The sequence below is a fragment of the Lolium rigidum genome, chromosome 6, assembly GCF_022539505.1.
Source record: "Lolium rigidum isolate FL_2022 chromosome 6, APGP_CSIRO_Lrig_0.1, whole genome shotgun sequence".
In the NCBI taxonomy this organism is placed as follows: domain Eukaryota; kingdom Viridiplantae; phylum Streptophyta; class Magnoliopsida; order Poales; family Poaceae; genus Lolium; species Lolium rigidum.
This window is the reverse complement of record NC_061513.1, coordinates 184,583,155-184,605,430: the sequence shown is the minus strand read 5'-3', so window position 1 is coordinate 184,605,430 and position 22,276 is coordinate 184,583,155. Positions and strand designations below refer to the sequence as shown.

The 22,276-nt window shown below is 39.7% G+C and overlaps 2 protein-coding genes across 4 annotated transcripts; both read right to left on the bottom strand.

The window, feature by feature from the left end:
• Positions 1-16,347: 16,347 nt before the first annotated feature.
• Positions 16,348-18,873, bottom strand: LOC124667596 (broad specificity amino-acid racemase RacX-like). Of its 2 annotated transcripts, none has more exons than XM_047204853.1 (4): positions 18,416-18,873; positions 18,071-18,152; positions 17,268-17,940; positions 16,348-16,714 (listed from the first exon to the last, which is right to left on the bottom strand). In XM_047204853.1, exons 2-4 carry the CDS (start codon positions 18,091-18,093, stop codon positions 16,439-16,441), a joined length of 972 nt encoding a protein of 323 aa, XP_047060809.1. In that variant the 5' UTR covers positions 18,094-18,152; positions 18,416-18,873; the 3' UTR covers positions 16,348-16,438. The 2 variants fall into 2 exon arrangements, with proteins under 2 accessions (XP_047060809.1, XP_047060808.1); XM_047204852.1 differs by lacking the exon at positions 18,416-18,873 and adding an exon at positions 18,278-18,403.
• Positions 18,874-19,374: 501 nt separating this feature from the next.
• Positions 19,375-22,066, bottom strand: LOC124666715. 2 transcript variants are annotated; one of them, XM_047204044.1, is made up of 4 exons: positions 21,940-22,066; positions 21,597-21,857; positions 19,985-20,222; positions 19,375-19,886 (listed from the first exon to the last, which is right to left on the bottom strand). In XM_047204044.1, the coding sequence occupies exons 2-4, from the start codon at positions 21,782-21,784 to the stop codon at positions 19,590-19,592; spliced, it is 723 nt and encodes a 240-aa protein (XP_047060000.1). In that variant the 5' UTR covers positions 21,785-21,857; positions 21,940-22,066; the 3' UTR covers positions 19,375-19,589. The 2 variants fall into 2 exon arrangements, with proteins under 2 accessions (XP_047060000.1, XP_047060001.1); XM_047204045.1 differs by lacking the exon at positions 21,940-22,066 and having other exon boundaries at positions 21,597-21,932.
• Positions 22,067-22,276: the final 210 nt, after the last annotated feature.

Genomic DNA, 22,276 nt, shown 5'->3' with positions numbered 1-22,276 from the left:
CTGTGACCCAAGTTAATTCCCGGGGTTTTTTAAATCCACCTGTGAACGAAAAACAAGAACATTCTTTCACGAACTTCTGCTCAAAATTCAAATGAATTTGTTGAGGACATGAAGGAGTCAAAGATGTGTGCTGCATTAATTGTAAAAGGAGATGAGCAACCTACGGAAGAAATGTGGACTTAGACCTCTCACAACAAAAAAAAGCAAATCAAAATCAAACGAATCCGAATATAACCAATCTATCGGATTGCAATCTAACCGGATCAAGAGAGTAAGCAAGCGAGCGCCCATTCGTTTCGCGCGCGGAAAGGCAAAGAAGTTAAGTTCAAAAGACCGCACCGGAGTGGAGCAGCCGAAAGTACGGAAAAGTATCTAGAACTTCTCCCCCTCTGAAATAGAGACACAGGCTGGTGTGGATAATTGCCAATAAATGATGAGCTACAAAAGGATTCATTTTTTTTCGTGTCACAGCTGATTACTCCTTTTTTTTCTTTTTAAAGAGTGGCATTCTATGTCCAATATCTCGATCGAAGTATGGAGGTCAAAATAAATAGAATAATGATGAATGAAAAAAAGAGAAAAATCCTTTAGCTGGATAAGGGGCGGATGTAGCCAAGTGGATCAAGGCAGTGGATTGTGAATCCACCATGCGCGGGTTCAATAGTTCTGCCTTCATTGAAGAAGAGACCTATTTTCCACTTTCAAAGTCGATTCTATAAAAGCAAAAGCTAGGCCTTAATAAACTACAGTTCTTTCCAAGGAAAGAGAGTACCTTTTGTCAATTCCCTTGTTTCTTAAGAATGGGCACTAGATGCGAAGGCTTCCTGTTGTTGACTCCGCCAACCTATGCAGTGACAAAGAGGCTACTTTCCATATATAATTGACCCTCTTTCTCCATAGGATTCTTTTGAATCCTTTGTTTATTCATAATCTTTCTATTCTGAAGAAAAGGGAGGAGATGGATCGAATTCAGTCTTTTTTTTCCTTTCTTTGATGATCTTCAACACATCTATTTGAATTCCCTGCGAGTGAAGGGTGGTGCTAGTATCCCAAGAGTGTGCACAACAGTCATGTTGGCATGCATAAAGCAATATCATACACTAATGCATATGTTGACATGCGTAAAGCAATATCTCATATTTATATACAACCTTACATCTTGGCATTTGTCTCAGCTACCACTAGATTTCAGTTCCATCAAACAACTCCTATCAAGAGTGCTATCAAGTCTATCACAACATCTATGGAGTTAAGTATCTTCAAAGTTAAACCCTTAAGACAATTGGTCATCATATGAGTCATAATTTTAAGACTTCTTCTTGTTCTACTTGTTTGGCAATATTATTTCCAAGGCAAGACTCAGTTAACTAAATGAACTAGAGTAAGAACTTTCACAATTGACTAAGCATACAAATAAATCTCTACTCCAATTGTTACAAATCACTCCCACGGGTACAATACCTTAACAAGTCTAGTGACTAGCATAAACAATTCAAACTTCGGAAGTGGGATACATAAGACATACCTCTTGTAGGCGGCTTCATATTTCTCTTCCTTATGATGTGTTCCTTTAAAACTCTTGGTAGATCTCTCTCATAAATAATATCAATCAAAGAGGCATTAGAAAATTCAGCTCTTTCAAGAATAAGGATAAAAGGAAAAAAAAAACTTTTTTTGTTTTTGTGAATTGGGATAGAGGGGGGAAAAGAGAAGGGAATGGTGACAAAGTAAGGAACTAAAACAAAACAAATGAAAAAGGAAAACGAACTAAAACGAAAAGCGGAGTGTTGGAACAAACCAACACGAGTGTTTCAAAGCTCTTTCAAAGAGATGGAGTACAAATTTATTCAACACAAATAAAATGCTTGAGGAACACATCCCCAAGCTTAGGATTTTGAAAGCCCTCTTGATGATCTCATTGTGGTGGAGGATAATTCCCATAGTTCCATTGGCTGCTCCAATGAGTGAACTGGGAATTGAGTTCAGTGGCATTGTCTCGAAGGTTGATGGCAACGTTGCTCAGGTTCTCAATTCTTCCTTCGAGCGCGTGCATCTCCTGGTAGGTGGTGAAATCATGGAGTGGTTGCCGCTCCTGTTCTGGTCCTTGAGGTTCTTGTTCAAACATCCTCTTCTCCTTCAGGTTCATCTTGTTGTGGGCGTAGATTTACCTCAACCTGCGCATCATAATGCAGACGCCTATCCTCGAGAGAGAATAAATCATTAGGCGGAGGGGCAGTGTTCAAGTGATCAGCTCCCGGTATATTGAAGTAATATCCACCTTCTATTTTTCTAACCATATCACATGCATTCAGAGTAGTAAAACTAAGACGACGAGGGCCTTCCAATGCTCGTAAATTACTTACATTGATATGAAGCCTTCTTGCCAAGACGGTGATGACTCCACCTTCGCATATGGGATCCCAAGCTTCAAGTGCTTGGTGGTTCAAGTAGAGAACGAGAATGGTGCTCAAGTTTGGACGGAGGTTGCTTTCTAGGAACACAACCTTTGAGACGATCATCATGTCCTCTTCATTAAGTCTTGTGAAATGACCTCGTGCCTGCAAGGTGTTAGCAATAATATAGTACAAATAGCGAATAACAGGGAACTCAATAAAATTTCTCCAGGGGATTGTGCTAGATACTCTCATCCTAGAAAATTACATGGTAGGTGAGGGGTTCAAAGTAAAGCATGCATAGCGGTTGGTGATGGCACTGTTCTCAAAGCCAAAATTGTTGCACCTCTCATCTAAAGTCAAATCATACTCACGGTTCATCAAGCGGAAGGATATCTGGTCGACTCCGGCTTGTTTCTCCTCAGTGTTGTAGTAGTGGTTCACCGTGTGCGCTTCAGGGTGCTGAGGACCTCGAGTGTTAAGCGGTGATAGGTGGCAGCCTCCGGAAAAAAAAAGTCAAGCAAACCAACATTGTTGCAAAGAGTATTAAAATAATCGCGTAGGCCTAGTTGGTTCAGAATATGGGGGCATGTCCATTTTTTCGACTTGATCTCGCGGTCCTTAAGACGGTTGAAACGGTTGAGATGACATTGGTCTTCGAACTCAATACCGAGCGAAGCTGGCGAGTCTTCAACCGGTAGTGCAGCATGTGCAGCCACAGGGCGCGAGCGGCTCCTTGAGTTCATCTAAAATAAATTATTAACAGTTTAGTATCTTAAGCACAATTTAAAAAAAAATAACAAAAATAAAATCTGATCTGATAGAAATATACATATGATCATCCTCTCTACACATCTTATAAAAGAATCTCCTCTAAAATTGTAATCTAGCATGCTCATTAAGGTGATGAAGTTCATAACATGACCTATGTCTAGATTGGTAATGGCAAAAGCTAGAGAATGCATTCGCGGATAAAACGTTGGGGGCCGGAGGAGAAACGTACCATACTTCGATGGAGTGCGAGGAATCAAATAAAAAAACGAAATTGGATATCCAATGGAGTGGGTTTTGAGTATGGTGGAGGAAGAGAGAGAGAGAGAAGATATGAAAATTTTGACTTGGTTACCTCTTCCTTGCCTGTTTAAGGCTCCCGACGTGTGGTACGAGCAAACGGTACGGGCGCATCCCGCCCGTACCAGGTGCAGCCGCCTTAGAACTAAGGCGTCGACGCGGTACAGCCGGACGGTATGGTCATATCCCCCCGTACTGATGATCGTTAAACTTACAGTATGTTCTTCCGAAAATTTGGAGTTTTCATCGTCGAAGTGGTACGGGCGCATGGTACGGTCTGATCTGCCCATACCGATGGTCGCCAAAGTTACAGATGGTTTTTTGAAAAAAAATATTCAACTTTTCTTCCTCGAAGTCGTGGATATGGTACAGGCGCGTGGTACGGGCGACTCCGGCCGTGCCGATGGTCGCGAAAGTTACAGTAACCATCGAACATCAAAAATTTATGTGCAATTTTCACGTGTGCATCAACATTGCCTCGAAAATGGCTAAGGAAAAACAACATTATATATATCAAGAATGCACAACCGTTAGTATCAAAAAGGCATGTTGTTTAGTTTCTTCTCCTCTTTTCCAAAGGATCTCATGAACACTCTTTATTAAAAACAAATATAAATGAAACAAACAAATTAAACTAAACAAGAACTAGATAGAAAAACTTACTGATCATGGGTTGCCTCCCATGAAGCGCTTCTACTTAAGGTCAATTAGCTTGACCAAGATGGTGATCACTTAAGTGTTGGAAGTGGAAGACCCACTCCAAATTAATTAGGTTTCAAAGTAATGATCCCATCATCATCATGTTTGGCCTTCTTCTTTCTAGGGAAGTGTACTACAAATGGGTCTTTGGATGGTAGTACAATTCTCACATTCCCTTCATGCAAAGTGATTAGAGATCTAATAGTTCTAAGAAATGGCCTTCCTAAGATTATAGGAGCTATAGGATCTTCAGACATGTCAATAATAATAAGATCAATAAGAGTAGGACATCCTTTAATCTCTACTACATATTATCTTTTATGCCTACAACTTGTCTATATGTTGAATCAGATAAGTGAAGTCTTAGCTCAGTAGTTCTAAATGGTCCCATTCCTAACTTATCATCAAAACCAACGCTCAAACCGAAGCTTTCCGAGCAGTTGTTTATTTATCACTTTAGCTTAGCTGCTGTCGTTTTCCTCTTCCGAATTAAGCGAGTGAAAAACAAGGGGATCAGAAGAACAAACAATAAGAATGAGGGATTGAAGTCCGTTTCCTTCGTATCGTATTTCAACGGATCGGGTAGTTCTAGTCTTTTTTGATTACTCCTTCCTTTTTCCCATCATTTGACATAACATAATTAAGAAACTGTTTGATGGTCAACGGAACCGGATCTGCTCCCTTTTTCTTTTCCTTCAGGATCCGTTCTTGAACTTATTATAGTAGGTTGAACAGGTTTCACATACTCAGTGAGTGGTGAAGACCACTGACCCCAATTGGTAGATCAGCAGATAGCTAAACTAATTCGGTATACTCAAATAGTAATTCGGCATACTCAACACCATAGGTAGAAACGGGAGTTCGAAGGTACCGACCACCTAAAGTGAATTAAGACCAGGAGGGCTAGGAACGAGTAGAGAATAAAATGGAATTGTGGACATTCTTGCACCAAGATCACAAAGTGCAACCACCTCATTTGTTCCAAAGTGAATTTTTATAGTGGGCACAAATATATCATCAAGCTTAGATGGAAGTTTTTCAGCTAGCTTCTTATATTGTTGTTCTAAATCATGGACTTTGCATGCTACCTCATGAATAAATTGATGATATCATTCACCATTACCTTCATCGACTCCGGGGTCTCTTACCGTGACCATCTTTATGAGATCTTCTACGGAGTACTCAGGTGTTGGAGCATTGCTATAGTCCAGTTCTTCAAGTGTTTCTCCTTGTCTTCCGATCCTCATCATCTTGAGGTATTCAACGGGGTTTGGTTCTGATTTACCTGCAAATCTTGCAAGTATTATAGTTTGGCTTTCAGCTATCTTCCCCAGTTCTGTCTCGACGGTCTTCGTCCTTTCCTGTAGAACTTGAACATCATTCTTAAGAGAAATAGTTTGATTAGATGAATTCCCTAACATAGTGCTATGATTTTCAGTGAGCTTTGTAAGGGTACTATTTTGTTCAGCTTGAGCATGCATAAAGTTCTTAAAAGTAATTTCAATTGAAGTATTACCATTGCTTGCTCCACTACCATTGGTGTAGTTATTGTTTGGAACTCCTGCATTGTTATTATATTGTCTAGGAAAATTAGAGCCATAGTTCTGACTCTTCCATGCAGGGTTATAAGGATTTCTTGCTATGAAGTCTACTTCCTCAACATTAGAGTTGGTGATGGCATTAACTTGGGTATTTTCCTTACCCTTAAGAATATTTATAAGCTCATCTACCTTTGAAGTAAGCTCGTCATTGTTACCTTCGGTGATTGCATTCACCTTTCTTGAGGAGGATCTTTCTACATGCCATTGGGCATGGTTGCTCTGCATATCATCTAGAAGCCTCCTTGCCAGTTCAACTGGCTTGCTCATGAATGTTCCTCCTACTGCAGTATCAAGCATAGACTTTGACATTGGGTTAAGAACATTATAAATTAAATGTAGAATTAACCAATCCTCTATTCCATGAATTGGACAATTCATGGTGGCTTCTTTCATAATTTCCCATGCAAGCGCTAGTGGCTCGCGATCTTCTTGTCTAAAACCTGTAATGTTAGAACGCAGTTGCATAGTCTTTGCTGGTAGAAAAAACTTAGTCATAAATATATTAGTAAATTCATCCCATGTAGTTATAGTGCCCTTAGGCAAAGCTAGCAACCAGTTCTTTACTTTCCCTCTTAATGAAAAAGGAAACAAGCGTAATTTAACATCATTTGGGTCAACATTTTTAATGTGCATCATATCACATATTTCAGTGAATGTGTTTAAATGCATATCCGAGTCCTCAGCGGCTGAGCCTCCAAATTGGTTCTGTTGAACCAAACTTAAAAGGTTAGGCCTAATTTCATAGTTCTCCGCTGCAACTGCGGGCTGAGTTATGGATGCACCAATAAAATCATCATTTTGAATAGCATATTCCCCAAGCTTCTTTTCTGCCATAGTGATTATCTTTTGGTATTTTATTCTAAAATTGTAAAAGAACAAGTAACTATTTTTTGGATTTTTAAATAAAGAATAAAACAGTAAACTAATAACAATAAATAAAAACTAAAAACTAAAAATAAAGTAAGTAACAAGGTCTCTAGTAACCTTACCGGACTTGCGAAATTGCTTCCCTGGCAACTTCGCTAGAAAAATGGTTGATACCTTCGATCCGGATTACGGATTGTAGTATGATAAGCTTTTTCCCTAGCAGACCTAGGCTTAATCAAACCTTGGGAAGCACTGCTAAATGGTGTAAAGGAAACGTCTACAAGACTTGCTAGTGTAGTTTATCTTCAGTTTACCGGACCTATCTAGTTTACTTTTAAGGGGGTTGTGGTCAATGATGCAAATAGGCCAGTGTTAAGGTTTCACCTGCAGCTATGCATACATATATAATTGAAGCACATATGTGTAACAAATAAAATAGAGATAAGAGATTTGTGAGTAGCACATCCGTAAATACTCTTGCCCCTAAAGCCAGAGTTGATAAGACCCTAATGGTCCAACCACTGTCCTTACAGCCGCAAGCAACAACAATTATTAAGTAAATTAAAAAAGACCAAAGCCTTAAGCTAGATGATTGTGCTATGATCCCGAATGAATCACTAAACATGCGCTACTCTGCCCTTTCTATCACCGAGGTTGCGCAGTAGCACGCCGTTCTCCACTCATCCCACCTCTTCCCTTGATCGACTCGAATGATATGGGTACCTGCAGATCATCAAGACGAGGCAAAGAGATAAGGATACATGATTGGAAAACTCCTATTCAATCCTTACACATAACATAAGATTAGATGCACATGAACGCTGCGAGGATTCACCCCAACCCGCAGCCCGTGAGGACTACTCACACATATATCAAGATCAAATACAAAGATAGAAATCATTGTGCAAAATACTTAGATTGAAATCACAATGAGATCTCTATTACAATGGTGATGGCTATGGCTATGGAGGAGATGGGAGATGGGATGGATGAACTATGGTGATGGATCTCGTTCGGTGTGGTGCAGATGAATCTGGTGGATGGCGGCTCTGTTTGGCGATGAATGGCTCCCCTTTCAGCGCCGGTCCCTTCACGACTTTTATAGGGTTTGACCTCGGGAACGCAGCGGCGCATGGTATGGGTGGGGCTTGCCCGTACCGATGCCCGTTAAAGCTCCTGGAACCGCCTTTCCGAGTGTAGTCAACTTTGCCATGCTCCTGACGCGGTTTTCTTCAGTAATTGCAGGTCCATTTGTCATTATGATGTGATTTCCTGCACATCATCCAAAAATAGAAGAGATTGCACGTCTTTGTATTGATTAGGCCTTAGTGGCAAGTTGAGAGGTAAACTTAGTCAATTTCTTGACTTAGATAAGGGTTTAAACGCGAGAAAATATGGCGTATTTCACAGCCAATAATAACCATCAAGAAAACAGAAATAAGAGTTACTTGAAAGCCTTTCCAAGATTTGCTCCATTAATGGTGGTAGTTTGTGTTTCTTTTTAGTATCCTTGTTGAGTTTTCTAAAATCTATGCACATACTATAAATAGTTATAGTTCGTGTGGGAATGATACTATTTTCATCAATACTAATGATAACTATTGCTCCATCTTTCTGTATGCAATGAGTAGGACTTACCCATTTGTTGTCTGAAATTTGGTAGATTATACTGGCATCAAGTAAGCGAATAACTTCTTTTATTATTACTTATTTCATTTTTGGGTTTATTCTTTTTTGTGTGTCCATGAAATGTTTAGCATCGTCCTACATGACTATCCTATGGGTTGCTATTGATGGATCTATACCTTTAATATCAGCTAGGTACTCATACAATTATTACTTATTATAATTGTGCATTTCTTTTCCTCATCTAGGTACGCATACTTTAAGTCTTTAGAAATAGGTTTTAACTCTAGAAGTGGTGGTTCTTCATCTCCCTTTCTTATCAGCTCTTCATATTTAGACTCCAGAAGGTCTTCAGCTTCTAGTGTATTATTCAAAATATCATCTAATTCTTTCTTCCCTTCCTCATTTGGAATTGACTCGTTGTTTGTCAAGCTTCTCCCAAATTCATTATGAGGAATACTAAAATAGATAGCAGTCAATTCTTCAATAGTTTTCTTCTTCTTTAATTTCAGCCTTCTTTTCATAAGGAAGCTTCTTTAGTTGCTTGAATTCAACCTTTACTTCCTCTCCTGCGAGCTGTAAAGACATAATCTCTTTCTTGCTATCAATACTTAGTTTAGTTGAAGCATAGAAGGGTGCTCCCAAAATAATTGGGCAAAAAGTATCCAGATGTATATCAATAACATGAAAATCTATAGGCTAGACAAAGGCTTCCACTGTAACATAAGCATTACGAAGAACTCCACGGCATTTTTGATATGTTCTATCGGAAAGTACTAAAACGGTGTCAGTGGGTTCAAGTTCATGATCATCAAGATAATAGCGATAGGATTCATAAGAATTATAAGGGAGAATATTTACGTTTGAACTTAAATTTCTTATACCTTCGAAATATGTTTCTCACAATCTAAACTTAATACTTTTATACCTTTAATTTTTACCTTGGGGTCTTCCACTTATAAGTTGAGAAGATTTATGGTCAATCCTCACCTCCTCATCTTCAATACATTCTGGTTCTAGAAGTTCCTTTACTATATCTATATTGGTTTTGATCTCCCCAAAATTATTGAATAACTCCTAGGCTTCCTTGTCCACATTTCATCATCTTTCTTCCTTTTAGGTAGACATGATAGACCTTCAGGTGTATATACTTCCTCCTCAACTTGCTTGCCTTTTGAGTTTCTTTTAAAAGACCTGTTGTCAAATGAGGATTCATAGAGTTTCCAATCATCAGGGAGTTGTAAATGTTTAGCATAACCCTTAATAATTATGAATGATATCATTAGGCTAAAGTTTGTCATTACCAAGCAATTCGACAACATTTCTAGATTGCATAAACTTATCAATGGATTCTAGCTCTATTAGAGATTTTTCATCGGATTCCTTACTATCATTTGGGAACTCATCCTTATGTATGGTTTATAATAAGTTCCGAGTCCTATCAACTCCATACTCAGTAAAAGATCCATCAGTAAGTAAATCTAAAACATCTTTAGCATTAACTACTGCATAGAAAGTATGTATGATTATCCAATGTGGGAAATCATGGTGGAGGCAGTTATTAAGAATCTCCCTAATTCTTGAGTAACTTTCATATAAGCTCTCATGCGGTAGACTTTTTTTGTGATCATCCTCCTAGCTCCAAGGGACCTGGTTTCTAGAAAAAATCTGAAGAAATTTAGTATACATTGCCCCCCAATCACAAGAATTAAATATGGGATAATCATTATACCAAGCTCGCACTCTATCAGTGAGGGTGTGACCAAAGAGTTTAAACTTATTAACCTCATCTTCAGTAAAGATATTTAAATTTAAAAGTGCACAAACATCTTCAAAATATTCCACGTGCCCATATGGATCTTTAGTATCATCTCCTGCAAACATTTTGGATTGCAATAAATCTAATAGCATTGTATACCCTTTTGGATTCATGAGTATATTTTCTTTAATAAAAGCGTCCATGAGAGGGCCAGAGTTGTTCACAGCTTGAAGTTGTATTTCATAATGGTAGTCTCCGATGGTGTTTCACCTTAAACTCGTAAACAACTCAAGTAGAGCAACAAATAAATCAACAACTAAAAACAAATACCAAAGCGCTGAGCTCCCTGGCAACGGTGCTATAAAATAGCTTGATGGTTGCAAGTACACATCTCAAATGTAGCAAGTTTCGAAATAAGAGTATCAAACCATGAGGAGCTACTAGTCAAGGTCTTAATGTCTCTTGTTTCTATTTATCTAAGTTTACTTAAAAGTTGTCTTAAATCCCAAATGAGGTTTTGGTTTTGGATAAGTTTGTGGTTTGGTTTGTGAAAAAAATAACTGAAATAGAAAAGCACGGTTGCGATGGATTAAGTTTGAACTTCAATAAGGCTAAAATGTTCTCGGGGTTGTTGGTTCCACCACTAGCATTAATTAAGAACACAAATTAGATAATCTATATCGTTGTTCTTGTCGTGTGTGTGGGAAAGGCTCGATAATTTTTGGTAACGCATCTCTAAATAACCACCGCAATGACCTTCGGCAAACCACCTACTGAGCCATCACAATTAAGGGATTCCCCCATGGTTATTCGTGAAATCATAGTGAGTCATTCTTATCCCCTCCTTCCATACAATAGTGCACCGATCACAGTATGTCACTTCCCAACGTATACACTACTATACATCCAAAGGTAGTTTCCTCTCATGACCAAAGACAAATATTACATGGTCGACTTCATGTAATAGCACAAGAGAAAACTAACACACAATCATAGTACAAAGCTATAAATCATCTTTATTCATATCAAAATATTGCAAGGGTTTCGTCATCTCCCCCAAGAACGAGGTAAACAACTCACACATGGAAGCAATCAAGAACATCATGATAATCTTGCGAATGGAATAAGGATAGAGATGAGAATTTACAAATCCACAATATCAATGGAGATTACAACTAAATGGGATGAAAGGGATGGAGATGGTGATGGTGATGGTGCAGCGGTTGATGATGAAGGGATGATGCCTTGTCGTCCTAATGATCCGGGTAGCAACTTTGATGATGCTTCCTCTTGTTCCTAATTGAGATCTCTTTTGGGATGGTGTTCTCGTGTTTCTGGTGGCTGGGGGTCTCGGATCTCAGATCCTTCTGCGAGAGATGAATGTATGCGACGAGGCGGTTCTCCTGACATGTAGTACGAGCGGATGGTACGGGCCGGCTTCCCTTGTACCGGTGTCCGCTAAACTCTTTGTAACTTCTCCTCACGTTCTCCTTTGTCCCAGGTGTGTGGTTAAGTGCTTAGATGATTTTTATCACGTCAAAATACAATAAAAAATGGTTTTTTTATTGATATTTCATCATTGCCTTAATATTCCGAGATCCTGCTGAAACAAACAGAAAAGGTGCGCGGGAGCGCAGTAAAATATCAAAATCCTAGAGGATCTTTTGTTATGAGATGCAATTGATATTTATGTGCTTGATATATTAATAGATGCATATATTACCCCGTTTATATATGCTATGTTTTGATCAAACTTGTATATATGCTAAACCCATGGGGAGAAGTGTGTTAGATGGAATAATCTGGTAGTAAGCATGTGGATACTGACAAAAATCAATGTGCTACTAAGATTTTTACCTTTCCATTTATTACCTCACTATGGATAAATGAATGCTTATTATGTTGTTCAAACAATATTTTCTTGACCTTGTTTGTTCAAGATAGTATATATTTTTTAACAACATGTCAACGCTTTTAAGGAAATATTCTATTAGATCTTAAACTTGGTTGAACGAGTTTTACCAACCAAAGTATCAGTGATATGTGTTATATCCTCTCTATGCTATGATGTGATGCTGTGAATGTGTACCAATCACTTCATTGCATTTTTAGGTTGCTTGAAGAGGAAAGGAGATAGAATCATAGAACCACTTTTTCCCGTGATTTTAATATAAACTCTCGAGTCACCCTTGTGGAAAAAACTACACTTGCTTGATCAATCTACGCACGAGTAGATTTGTTGCCATCACCGTTCTAGCCGATTTTGCACCCATCAGAACGTGTTGGTTAGAAATGACTAGGTAGTCATTGATGAGTGAGGGCTGGTCAGAGGTAACGTACACCGTCGACGGGCATTGTGTGTCGCGGTTATTTCTAAGTTCGTACTACTGAGTACAAACATGCTATGTAAAACCGCCGGACAAAGTATGTAAGGCCCTAGAGCTTCGATTATTTCCGCGCAGTTTCAAAAGGTACCAGAAATTAGACCTAGAGGCTCCGGACTAAATTTCAGTGTGAGGCCAGTAGCTACCCACCTGGAAAAAAAAAACCTTCTTGCGGTGCAGCCCTACCTGCACCACCTCTCGGCAACCCCAACACCGAGGAAGGACATTGTACAACACAATAAATATCAGGTGCATCCATTTCATCACATTAAACAAATTAGAACTACACTATAAACAAAAGATAATTTCAATCAACAATTTTATCCATAACTAGCAGAACATAGCTAATACCCTTCTTCCCCATCAACATGTGCAAGGAGAACACCATCATCCTCATCGTCCAAGGGAGTTTGACCATCTTGGACCTAGCATTAACATTGTGCTATGCCCCTACAAATATCAAAGATGGCCCCGAGCCCCCCAAGAGTTTTCATAATCATGTCTTCCTTCGATGAGTGTTGTTATCGTTCAAAGGTTGGAACAATGTGTGGTGCGTCTTACAATAAGAATTCATAAGGACGGGAGCAGTCATAATGTTGATAAGAGCTTGAATATAAGCAGCATAAGTTGGCACAAGCCTATCAATCATGACCAATTTCATCCTTATAAATATAATCGATGACATAGATCTTGGGTCGTTTCTTGTTCTGGTACATGAGGCTAGTGAGGGGGCCGTGAATCCTAGGAGAGTCCAACCTTAGTACCAATTGATTGTCGATAAAGTTTGTGCATCACGTAAAGAAAAGGAGAAATTTTGGGTGTGGCAATGAATTCCCTTTCCTTTAGGATAACAAGTTGTGAGGGCAAGTCATGTTCCTTCCGTCACCTTCATGAATATTAAGCCCACGGTTTTCATGCATATATATTTTAAAAATACCAAAGCACATGCATCCTTCAGACTTTCACCATGGTTTGCTACATTAGACCCAATATCTCTGTTGGCAGTGCGTACTTTGTTTGTTAGTGTCCTCGGTTAGTGGCAAGGACGAGGAGATTTCGCTTCTTGTCCTCTGCATCCACTAAAGATGCACGCGACCATTAAGTATGAGTATTAAGATTTTGAATCTTTCGGCATAGTTCTCAAGATAAATTGCATGATTACCAGGTAGTCTGGACCTCAGGTATAAATAGGAACCTAAATTCGTGTCCGTGAAGATTTGAACTCAAATTTTAGGTGTGTGCATCCGATTCCCCAATCAGTTAAGCTAGGCTCACTTCCCAAAACAAATAGAGAGAATTTCACGTCCCGACCTCTGCACCAACTAGGGATGCACACAACCATTAAACATGAGTACTAAATTTTTTTAATCTTGGTGAAAATTAAAGCATAGTTCTCAAGATAAATTGCATGAGTACCAGGTCTAGTCTATGCCTCAAAATATAAATAGGAACCTAAATTCATAGCTGTGATGATTTCAGAAGAGATCTTGTTGGGCCCCAACTTACGGTTTCGAACGTATTGCTAAATCGCTTGGCATCCATCCAATCGTCACATGGGACGGACGAGTCCCGTTGGAATCTGACAGCGAATGGAAAATTCACAGTAGATTCTACTTTAGAGCGTTGATCCAACCTTTAGAGCCGGTAGCTAATATTAAGAAAATCTGTAAAATGAAGATATTGAAAGCGAAGGTTTTGCATGTTATCTTCATCACGAGAGTGATTCTTACTAAGGATAACCTTGCAACGCGTAATTGGCAGGATAGTAAGAACTGCGTTTTTTATCATCATGGTGAGACAATAAAATACTTATTTTTCAAATGCCATTTCTAAGTCTATGTGATCAATCATCCAAATAGATTATACTACCTCCGTTTCAAGGAATAAGACGTCCTCGTTTTACGAGCTTTTTGTTTGACCAAGAATTACTTCAAATAGATCAAAATTGTTTGTGTGAAATTAGTACCATTAAAAAGTTCTTTTCAATACGAATCCAACGGTACTAATTACATATAATATAATCAAGATTTTGTTGCTCAATTTTTATGGTCAAAGTTCGTCTTGAAATACGTGTGCGCCTTATTCCTTGAAACGGAGGTAGTACCATATACCCGCCACGGAGCGTTGCCAATATTTTTGGCAATTGGTTTAATGGGATGGATCATAGGTTTAAAGTACTTATTAGGGTGATCATTATTTGGTCGATATGGCTATGTAGAAATCATAAAGTGTTTGATGATAAAAAAAAATCTATCATGCAAGTTATCTACCGGTGTAGTACTTTGCTCCGTACATGGACTTCTCTTCGGCGTATGGAGAATCACGACCTCTTTGCGGATGTCTCTACACAGTTGGAGGACACGGCGAAAGATTTTATTATACGACATGGGTGTCAGATTGGTCCTTAGCCATCTTAGGAGTTGATGCAGCTTCATGTCGTTTATTGTTTCGGACATTTTATTTAGTATTTGATTATGATTGGTGTGCGGCTATGTGCATCCTAACTATGCAGAGGCTAGGTGTAATACTTAAATCATTTAAGTAATAAAACGGTCATTATCGGGAAAAAAAATTGTGCAGAGAAGGTAGGGGAGGAAGCAATGGCTAGGGTTCCTCTCGTGCCACCCTAGAGGAACTCCTCCCAGCACCATAGATACGCATATACATAATACATATATATGCTGCAAAGATCGCATGTGCGACCACGTACCACATGTCATTGACAAGTTGGACAACTTTTGCCATCACAATTGCTGTACTTTCAACGGATCGATCTTAAGTTGCAAGTTTCTACACGTGGATATTTGTCTCCATTTGAAAATAAATAACGAAGTGTGTACTCAAACTTCTCCAAGACTACTAATTATAAAAAGGTTTAATCGAGACTGCTCAAATCAATATTACTAGATTTCTCGTCATCTATTTCCCATAACTATATCTGAGACATCATATGTTTTGCAACAGAGGAAAATATTACACTTCCCAGGTGGTGCATCAAGTCATTGATCTGAAAGATCAACGGTGCGTGCATATGTGAGCACATCTTCTGCGAAGAGGAGAAAATGAAAAGTGTGTGCGAGAAAGAGAGAAGGTGATCAGGAAGCATCAGAATATATATCATGGTACTCTTTGATCTTAGAATGCACTGGTTTTGGTTGGTTGGCCTTGGACTTGCTAGTAAGTTGCTTACCCTAGACAAAGGCAGACCAGTTGGTCTCGCAATGTCTGCCGGTGTGTGTGTGTGTTTTGCTTGTTTCTTTCTGTCTCCGGTTCCTGCATGGGAAAGAGAAAGAGCATTCATCCACTTGCTTGGTGCAGACAGCCTGAATCATTTGCTCACTCATCATGTACACCTTTTTACAATCCCACATTTGCACAGAACATTCATTCCCTCCTAGCTCTTCCACACCAATAACCAGATTCTATGGAATACAAGTAGCAGGCCCACACAGCTTTCCCAGGTCAAATGGTAGCATCATCACTGTTACAACTCCTCGGCATGTGTCGTCACTGATGAGCTGTTACATGCTCTGGGATCCAAGGAACTGAGAGATTAATTTGCAATGGTGCAGCAGTGGCAAGATATTCAGCAGAGGAACTGCACCATTTATGATTAGGTGCGATGAATACCCTGATATTCACCTCTGAATTCACATGTATAACATCATAACATGCAGTTGTCTGAAAAATGAAAAGCTAGGGTGCTTCATCCACGCAGTTTATATTCGACAGTGTCGCCATTTTCTCTATCTACAATCTGATCCAGCAAACCATCACATCAGTTATTTTAATTTCTAGATTCTTCTCTGAAAGTTCCTCTAGAGGAACCATGCCTCAGCTGACAAAATCTGAGTTCACAAATGAAGCTAGCATCTTCTTTGACTTGGCAACAAAGAATAAGTAGATCGCATTGCATGTACTGTACTGAATTATTGACGATAATGACATGATGAATTCTTCTCTCAACCTTAAAGGTTCAAGTGCAAACAGCTTACCACAGTCAAACTATACAAGGAAACAGAATAGTTGGAAGGCATATCATGGTCTCATTGTTCTTGCGCACATAATGGTATCCTTGACCAAAGCATCCATAGGGTCGATACATTTCTTGAGCAGCGGATCATCATCCGGCAAGATACCAATGAAGTCATCAGATGCAAGGATTATTGTATTCACAGCCTGCACAAGTAGAAGCTGGAGTGATATTTGCAACAGATTTCTCGCGCCTTCCATGTCTCCCTTTCTAAATGCACTGCAAGCTGGTAACACCATGTGCTCCATGGAAGCCCTATCTGGACGAACTACCTCAAAACCCTGATGCGGAAATTTCAGCAAAGAAGAATTTAATCATAGGTTGGAAACTGGATGAGTGAGAAATAGCACCAAGGGAAATTTCAACTAGAATGTTTCAAGTCATCTCGCTAGCATGAAAGGTTGGCAATGGATAAGCTATGCTATCATGTGACTGGCCAACTGGGATTCTGGGAACTGACAAGCTACAATATAGACCATAATTCCTGCAGTTAAATGTTTTAGAACCGATGTTTTAAGACTAAAGAGCACTATGTAAAGTGACTGGAAGAACACTGACCATCCATTACTCATATAGGAACTGAGCTGTCATATAAACTTTTCAGAGGAAGACATGTTGCACGAAATTGCAGAAGCAGAGAAACAGAAGAAAACATTCTTTCGAGATCAAGCTCTTAAATATTCCATGTATCCCCATCTATGGAGCTTAAATAACTCATCATTTATTGAAAGAGTAAAAAAAAGATAAATATATCACTAACAATCCACGGTCAATAGAGAGAGAGAGAGAGAGAGAGAGAGAGAGAGAGAGAGAGAGAGAAAATAGTTGGCTTACCTGGCTCTCCAGCTTATCAAGATAACAGTCGGTCGTGAAGGTATTCTCGGTAGCTAGAATTCCTATACGAACATTACTTCCATACTCAACAGGTTTAAAGCTTGCAGCTTTGAGTTCCTTCAAAACAGAATCACCGACATGGAGGAAAGGAACTGAGCAACCCTGTGAAACTTCATCGTGCCAGGCATGTAAGAAGTGGCATGGCATTACAATGCAGCTTGCTCCAGATTTCTCCAAGACGAGTCTCTTCTTCCTTAGCTTCCCAAGTGCAGTATCACAGTCAGAAGGAAGTTGGGAGCTTTCAGACGACAATAACTCTTTCTTGACCAGCGGATCATTGGAGATGACAAAAGGAGGTGTCTCTTCTCCATCTCGGTTACTCCAATACACAAGCTTCTCTAAAAATTTGAGAGAGAGAACGGCAGATGCTCCCATTACTCCTATTGTGCCAGATAGATGACTGGTTGCGCCACTTCTCGAAGCAAGGGAACTCCCATACAAATTCTTTGGGTCAGAGGAGTTGATAACGCTGCTAGTCTTGAGAACATTTAGAGGCGATCTGGCACTAAAAGAAAAGCCCGAATACTGGGATCTACAAGAAGTCCATCTTCTGCTTGCACCATCCACATGATGCAGTTGATAATAGATGGAGCATTGAGATATGGACAGGCTCCTGTTAAAACAGTTTGGATCATGATGTCAAAACTGTGGTACTGTGTATTAATGGATACAAACACTAAAAACAAGTAAACACTGAGCTGAATTTCGAGAAGTGGCAGAAGCAGGTGTGAGTAGCAACTGACCTCTGTAGAGAAATCTGAACCATTGCAGCCTGTGGAGTCTGAACACCAAACTCTGTGTAGGAAGGTTGGGGAAGAACGTAAGCTGCAAAAGCACAGCTAAAGTTAGAAGATTATTGTTTCAGTAGATGGATCGTGATAGCAGCAGCTGCATGCATCTAATTTGGTGGGAGTGCGGTTGTAGATATTAGGCTACTATCTATGTCTAACCTGTCAGGCTAGCGATAACAATCATTATGCATTATGACAGAAGGAGGTAGAGGAACATTGACAGAGAGGAATCTCAATTATTGAAGTGGACTGAAGCGGCTGCCCTGTTTTTATCTTTGGTGAGGAGTGAGATCTAACCAACAGAGAAGCTCCTTGGAAGACTATGATTGATAACTTGGGAAACTGCCTACAGATCAACCAAATTAGGTCATCTCTTCAGCTCTTAACATACATCCATCTAACTCCGGGTCATTGTGGTCTGCTTACGAATTATTAATCAGCTTCAGGCTTCAGCTGTTAAAGGGGGCAGATAAAAACAGTTACAGCTCTGGTTTTCACCATTAGAAAAGGCAAGCAAGAACGTAGAACAGAATGCCTACAGTCCTAAAGGACAAAACTCAGATGGGTCTCGGTGGGGGGCTAAAGCTCAGCTCATCTCCTTTCTTCTGCTCTCGTTATCCACCAGACATTAACAGAGAGCAAGAGACAGGGGAACAGTCACTTGTACATGCAATCTTGATTCTTTATGTTGTTACACAATATAAATATACAAATGCTAGGACTGCAGTACTGCTGCGAATGGTGGACCACCTCATAATAGAGCAAACTTTCTTTATAACGGAAGAAATTTTAGCCATCACATGTATCCACCTACTGGATTTTGTGACGATCAGCTAGCTCCTATCAGTTTCACCATTATTCCTTGCAGCAAGTTTTAAATGCAGATTACAAACAGAAAGTGTTATATTAGGTTATTAGTTCAAGATTGTCAACAGAATATGATAAATACAAAGTTACTGGACAATTCAGACAGCTTAACTAAGGCCTTTATTCATTCTTTTGCCCACACAAGAAAATAATGGACCAAAAGTTCAAGAACTAGTCTTTTTGAAGATAGTAATATGATGATTTAGCCAGACTTATATTACAACGAAAATCAACAATTTATTCCATGCAAGCACGCCATACATCCAAGTTGCTCCAGAGATATAGCGGGCAACATATATGAAAGAACACGGAAACACTTCTTGTAACTTGCAACAAAATAAGTAACAAACTGTTAGAAGGGTGGTACAACATCAGTAGTCGTAACAATGTAAAAAAGACATCAATAACATTACTGCGGAAATAAACCTGATCAAAATTGTAGAGTTTGAGCATTCAATACAAATGAGAATAGTAAAGATTACAGTAAGTGATACATGAGAACCAGAATCAGGCTATCATTCCATCTATCTTGAGCAGCTCAGCAATCAGATGATGGAAATGAACTACATAGATAAGGGGCTCCGACAAACTGGCTGTAAAGTGTCTACTTCAGTTTTGACTTCGCCGAACTTTGCAGTGGCTTAGAGATAGAAACAGACTGGCTGCTTCTCGCTTTCTTCTTTATATTGTAAGTTATTGACATGAATGAACATATAAGCGCAATCAAAATGGTAGGGTAGACATAGACTGGTTCTGTTGCTTCACTGTTCATGGGCTTCCGGAAGAGCGCATCTTTCACTAGACCCCAGATAACCAGAAGGGTTCCAAACAAGATCATCCTCCCAGGATTAATGACGCCAACAAGTGCTCCAGCAACACAGAAGTAGCTTCCAGCAAGCATCTGATTCAGGAGAGAGGGTGTGTATAATGTTAACTTGTGAAGAGTTGTCACAAATGTATTTCTCATGAAGAGTTGCAACATCAGTTAAAGAAAAGCACCTCTAGACGCTGTAGATCAATTACTGCTGAAGCATTCTTAACTTCTGTCAGATTGTATATGTCGAACAAGTCACTCCACCTTGGAAATGTCATGCTCATGCTTGTGGTGATGTTGGTAACTATAGCTCCCGGGAAAAGCATGGCCTTAACAACAGCTGGTGGGAATATCTCATTTGAGACCAACTGCGAAGAAGTAATTTGAATTGGTGTTGTGCATATGCCTGCTCTACAAGGGACCCTGAAATAGCATAAGGAGATAAGGAAAGCTACCTGGCATATTATGTTGCTAGTTACAGAATTACTTCAGTTCAACCTAAAGAATGGCGATCATCTTTGATGAAACAATCACAAAATTACCTACGCATCCGTACTCAGACCTCGGGAGAAAGAGCGGTAAAATGTAGCAGTACAAGGCAGTGTGCAGTTATGGTTACAAACTGAAACAGAATGACTGGGCTCTCAAAGGAATTATGACATATAAGCAACATATGAGATCATTCCATCTACAGGCCTTCAATACAGAACTAAACTACAGCAAGCATTTGGTAATGTCGATCAAAAGTACACACATGCTATCACAGGCAAAAGTCGAACAATCTAGCCCAAATGTCACCACAGAAATGATAAATCAAAAGGAAAAGGAAAAAAGAAAGGGTGGAAACTACGATTCACATAAAGCTTATCTTTTTTGTTCTTAAAGTATATTTTGAATATAAAGTTGAAACTTTGAAGTGCAGTAGAAACTCTACATGCTATGTCGTGATAAAAAATGTAGTTATCTGAGATGAATTGATACACAAACCAGAAGTCGACTGCATTAGTGCACCACAAAAAGTGATTGCGCAGCACATGTTGTCATCCTTAAAATTCAGTATGCCTTTGTTGCCATCATTAAAATTCATTAGGCCTTGAAGTGTTCCATATGGTTGAGAAAATCACACGAATGCCACCACAAAATCACATTACGAAACATATGCCATAAAGAACAAGGAACTCTTGTGGTGACAGAGAGAACCTAGCAAATTGGTTATTTGCCTCAAATCCGTTAGTGCGGGTATTAGCACCATCAAGTCAACTCATATTTGCCATGTTTGTTTGTTTAAGTGAATAAATTGTTTGCAAATTTAGTAGGATGTTACCTGCAGGCATGTGAATTACCATTTTACAAACATGGCATATGTGAAATTCTTGTGCAGGAGTACATTGTGTTTTGTACTTTTGTCCTGTTAATACTGCCTCACATATTTGTGGCACAGAAAAAACTATTTCACATGTTCTCAATGGCACCACGCATGGTTCTTTGTTCTCTGCACCAGCATCGATAGAGTTTGCCGTACCTGATTTAACCACAACAAGAACATGAAACAATATGCACCAGCATGAAACTAAACATTATTGTATACCAGCGCGAAAAGCTGCAAACGTCAAGTACAGGCCTAGATCTTGTTACGACTGAACACGGGATCTCGCCCTTAACAGGTAAGCGCTGCTAGCAATCAGAGATATTGCGATCCCTATGCTTTTATATTCTTCGAATTGCAAGAGAGATTCAGAGAATAGTTGGATAAATCCGCATGATTGTTGGCAAGACGATCGGAGAATTATGGCTGACCTGAAGAGCGGGATCTGGAGGATGATGAGCAGGAAGTAGACGCGGGAGGCGTAGAAGGAAATCCGGCGGCTGGTCCACCCGCCTCCTCTCACCATCCGCCGCTGCACCTGGGGCGGCCCCGCCGCCACGGGCTTCGAGGAGCTCGCCCTGGCCTCCGCCGCTCTCTCTTTCTTCGTCTGGGGCGCCATGGCTCCCTAGCTTGGCTACAGCTGTCCCCCGTCTCTTGTGTTGTTCTGTCGATCAGTTCATCGCCTTGACGAGCTAAGCAAAAGAGATACTCGTAGATTAATGTTACTACGTAGTATTATTTTTGATGTAAAATGCCAGATTAATAAATCCGCACCTCCACCTCATCTATAGCTGTCTGCTATGTCCACGAGAGCAGAAACAGATCGACTCCACGGGACACATATAGACTTAGTGTGTGTTTGGTTGTCCGGGCAACTCAGAAAATTTCATCTTCACACAGATTTTCTGGAGGAACATGTGTTTGTTAGCCTGTATCAACTAATCTCAGCTATCCCACCTCATACGGAAAAGGCTCCTCAGTCAGGCCCGGTTGTGAAGCTCAAATCGAGCTTCACAACTCAGCCTAGCTGAGTCCATCCCGCAAAATCGCACCGTGGACCCTCCAGACCCCCAACTCCCACATCTTTCCCATTCATTTGCATCAACGACAA

Excerpts from the sequence above, each read along its gene's own strand:
- LOC124667596 (XM_047204852.1), bottom strand. The coding sequence starts at position 18,302 with ATGATTGTTATCGCTAGCCTGACAG. Across the intron at positions 17,941-18,070 it reads GTTCAGATTTCTCTACAGAG|GAGCCTGTCCATATCTCAAT; the intron begins GTCAGTTGCTAC and ends CTGTTTTAACAG. Across the intron at positions 16,715-17,267 it reads TTGATAAGCTGGAGAGCCAG|GGTTTTGAGGTAGTTCGTCC; the intron begins GTAAGCCAACTA and ends TTTCCGCATCAG.
- LOC124666715 (XM_047204044.1), bottom strand. The coding sequence starts at position 21,784 with ATGGCGCCCCAGACGAAGAAAGAGAGAGCGGCGGAGGCCAGGGCGAGC. Across the intron at positions 20,223-21,596 it reads CTCCAGATCCCGCTCTTCAG|GGTCCCTTGTAGAGCAGGCA; the intron begins GTCAGCCATAAT and ends ATGCTATTTCAG. Across the intron at positions 19,887-19,984 it reads TTGATCTACAGCGTCTAGAG|ATGCTTGCTGGAAGCTACTT; the intron begins GTGCTTTTCTTT and ends CTCCTGAATCAG.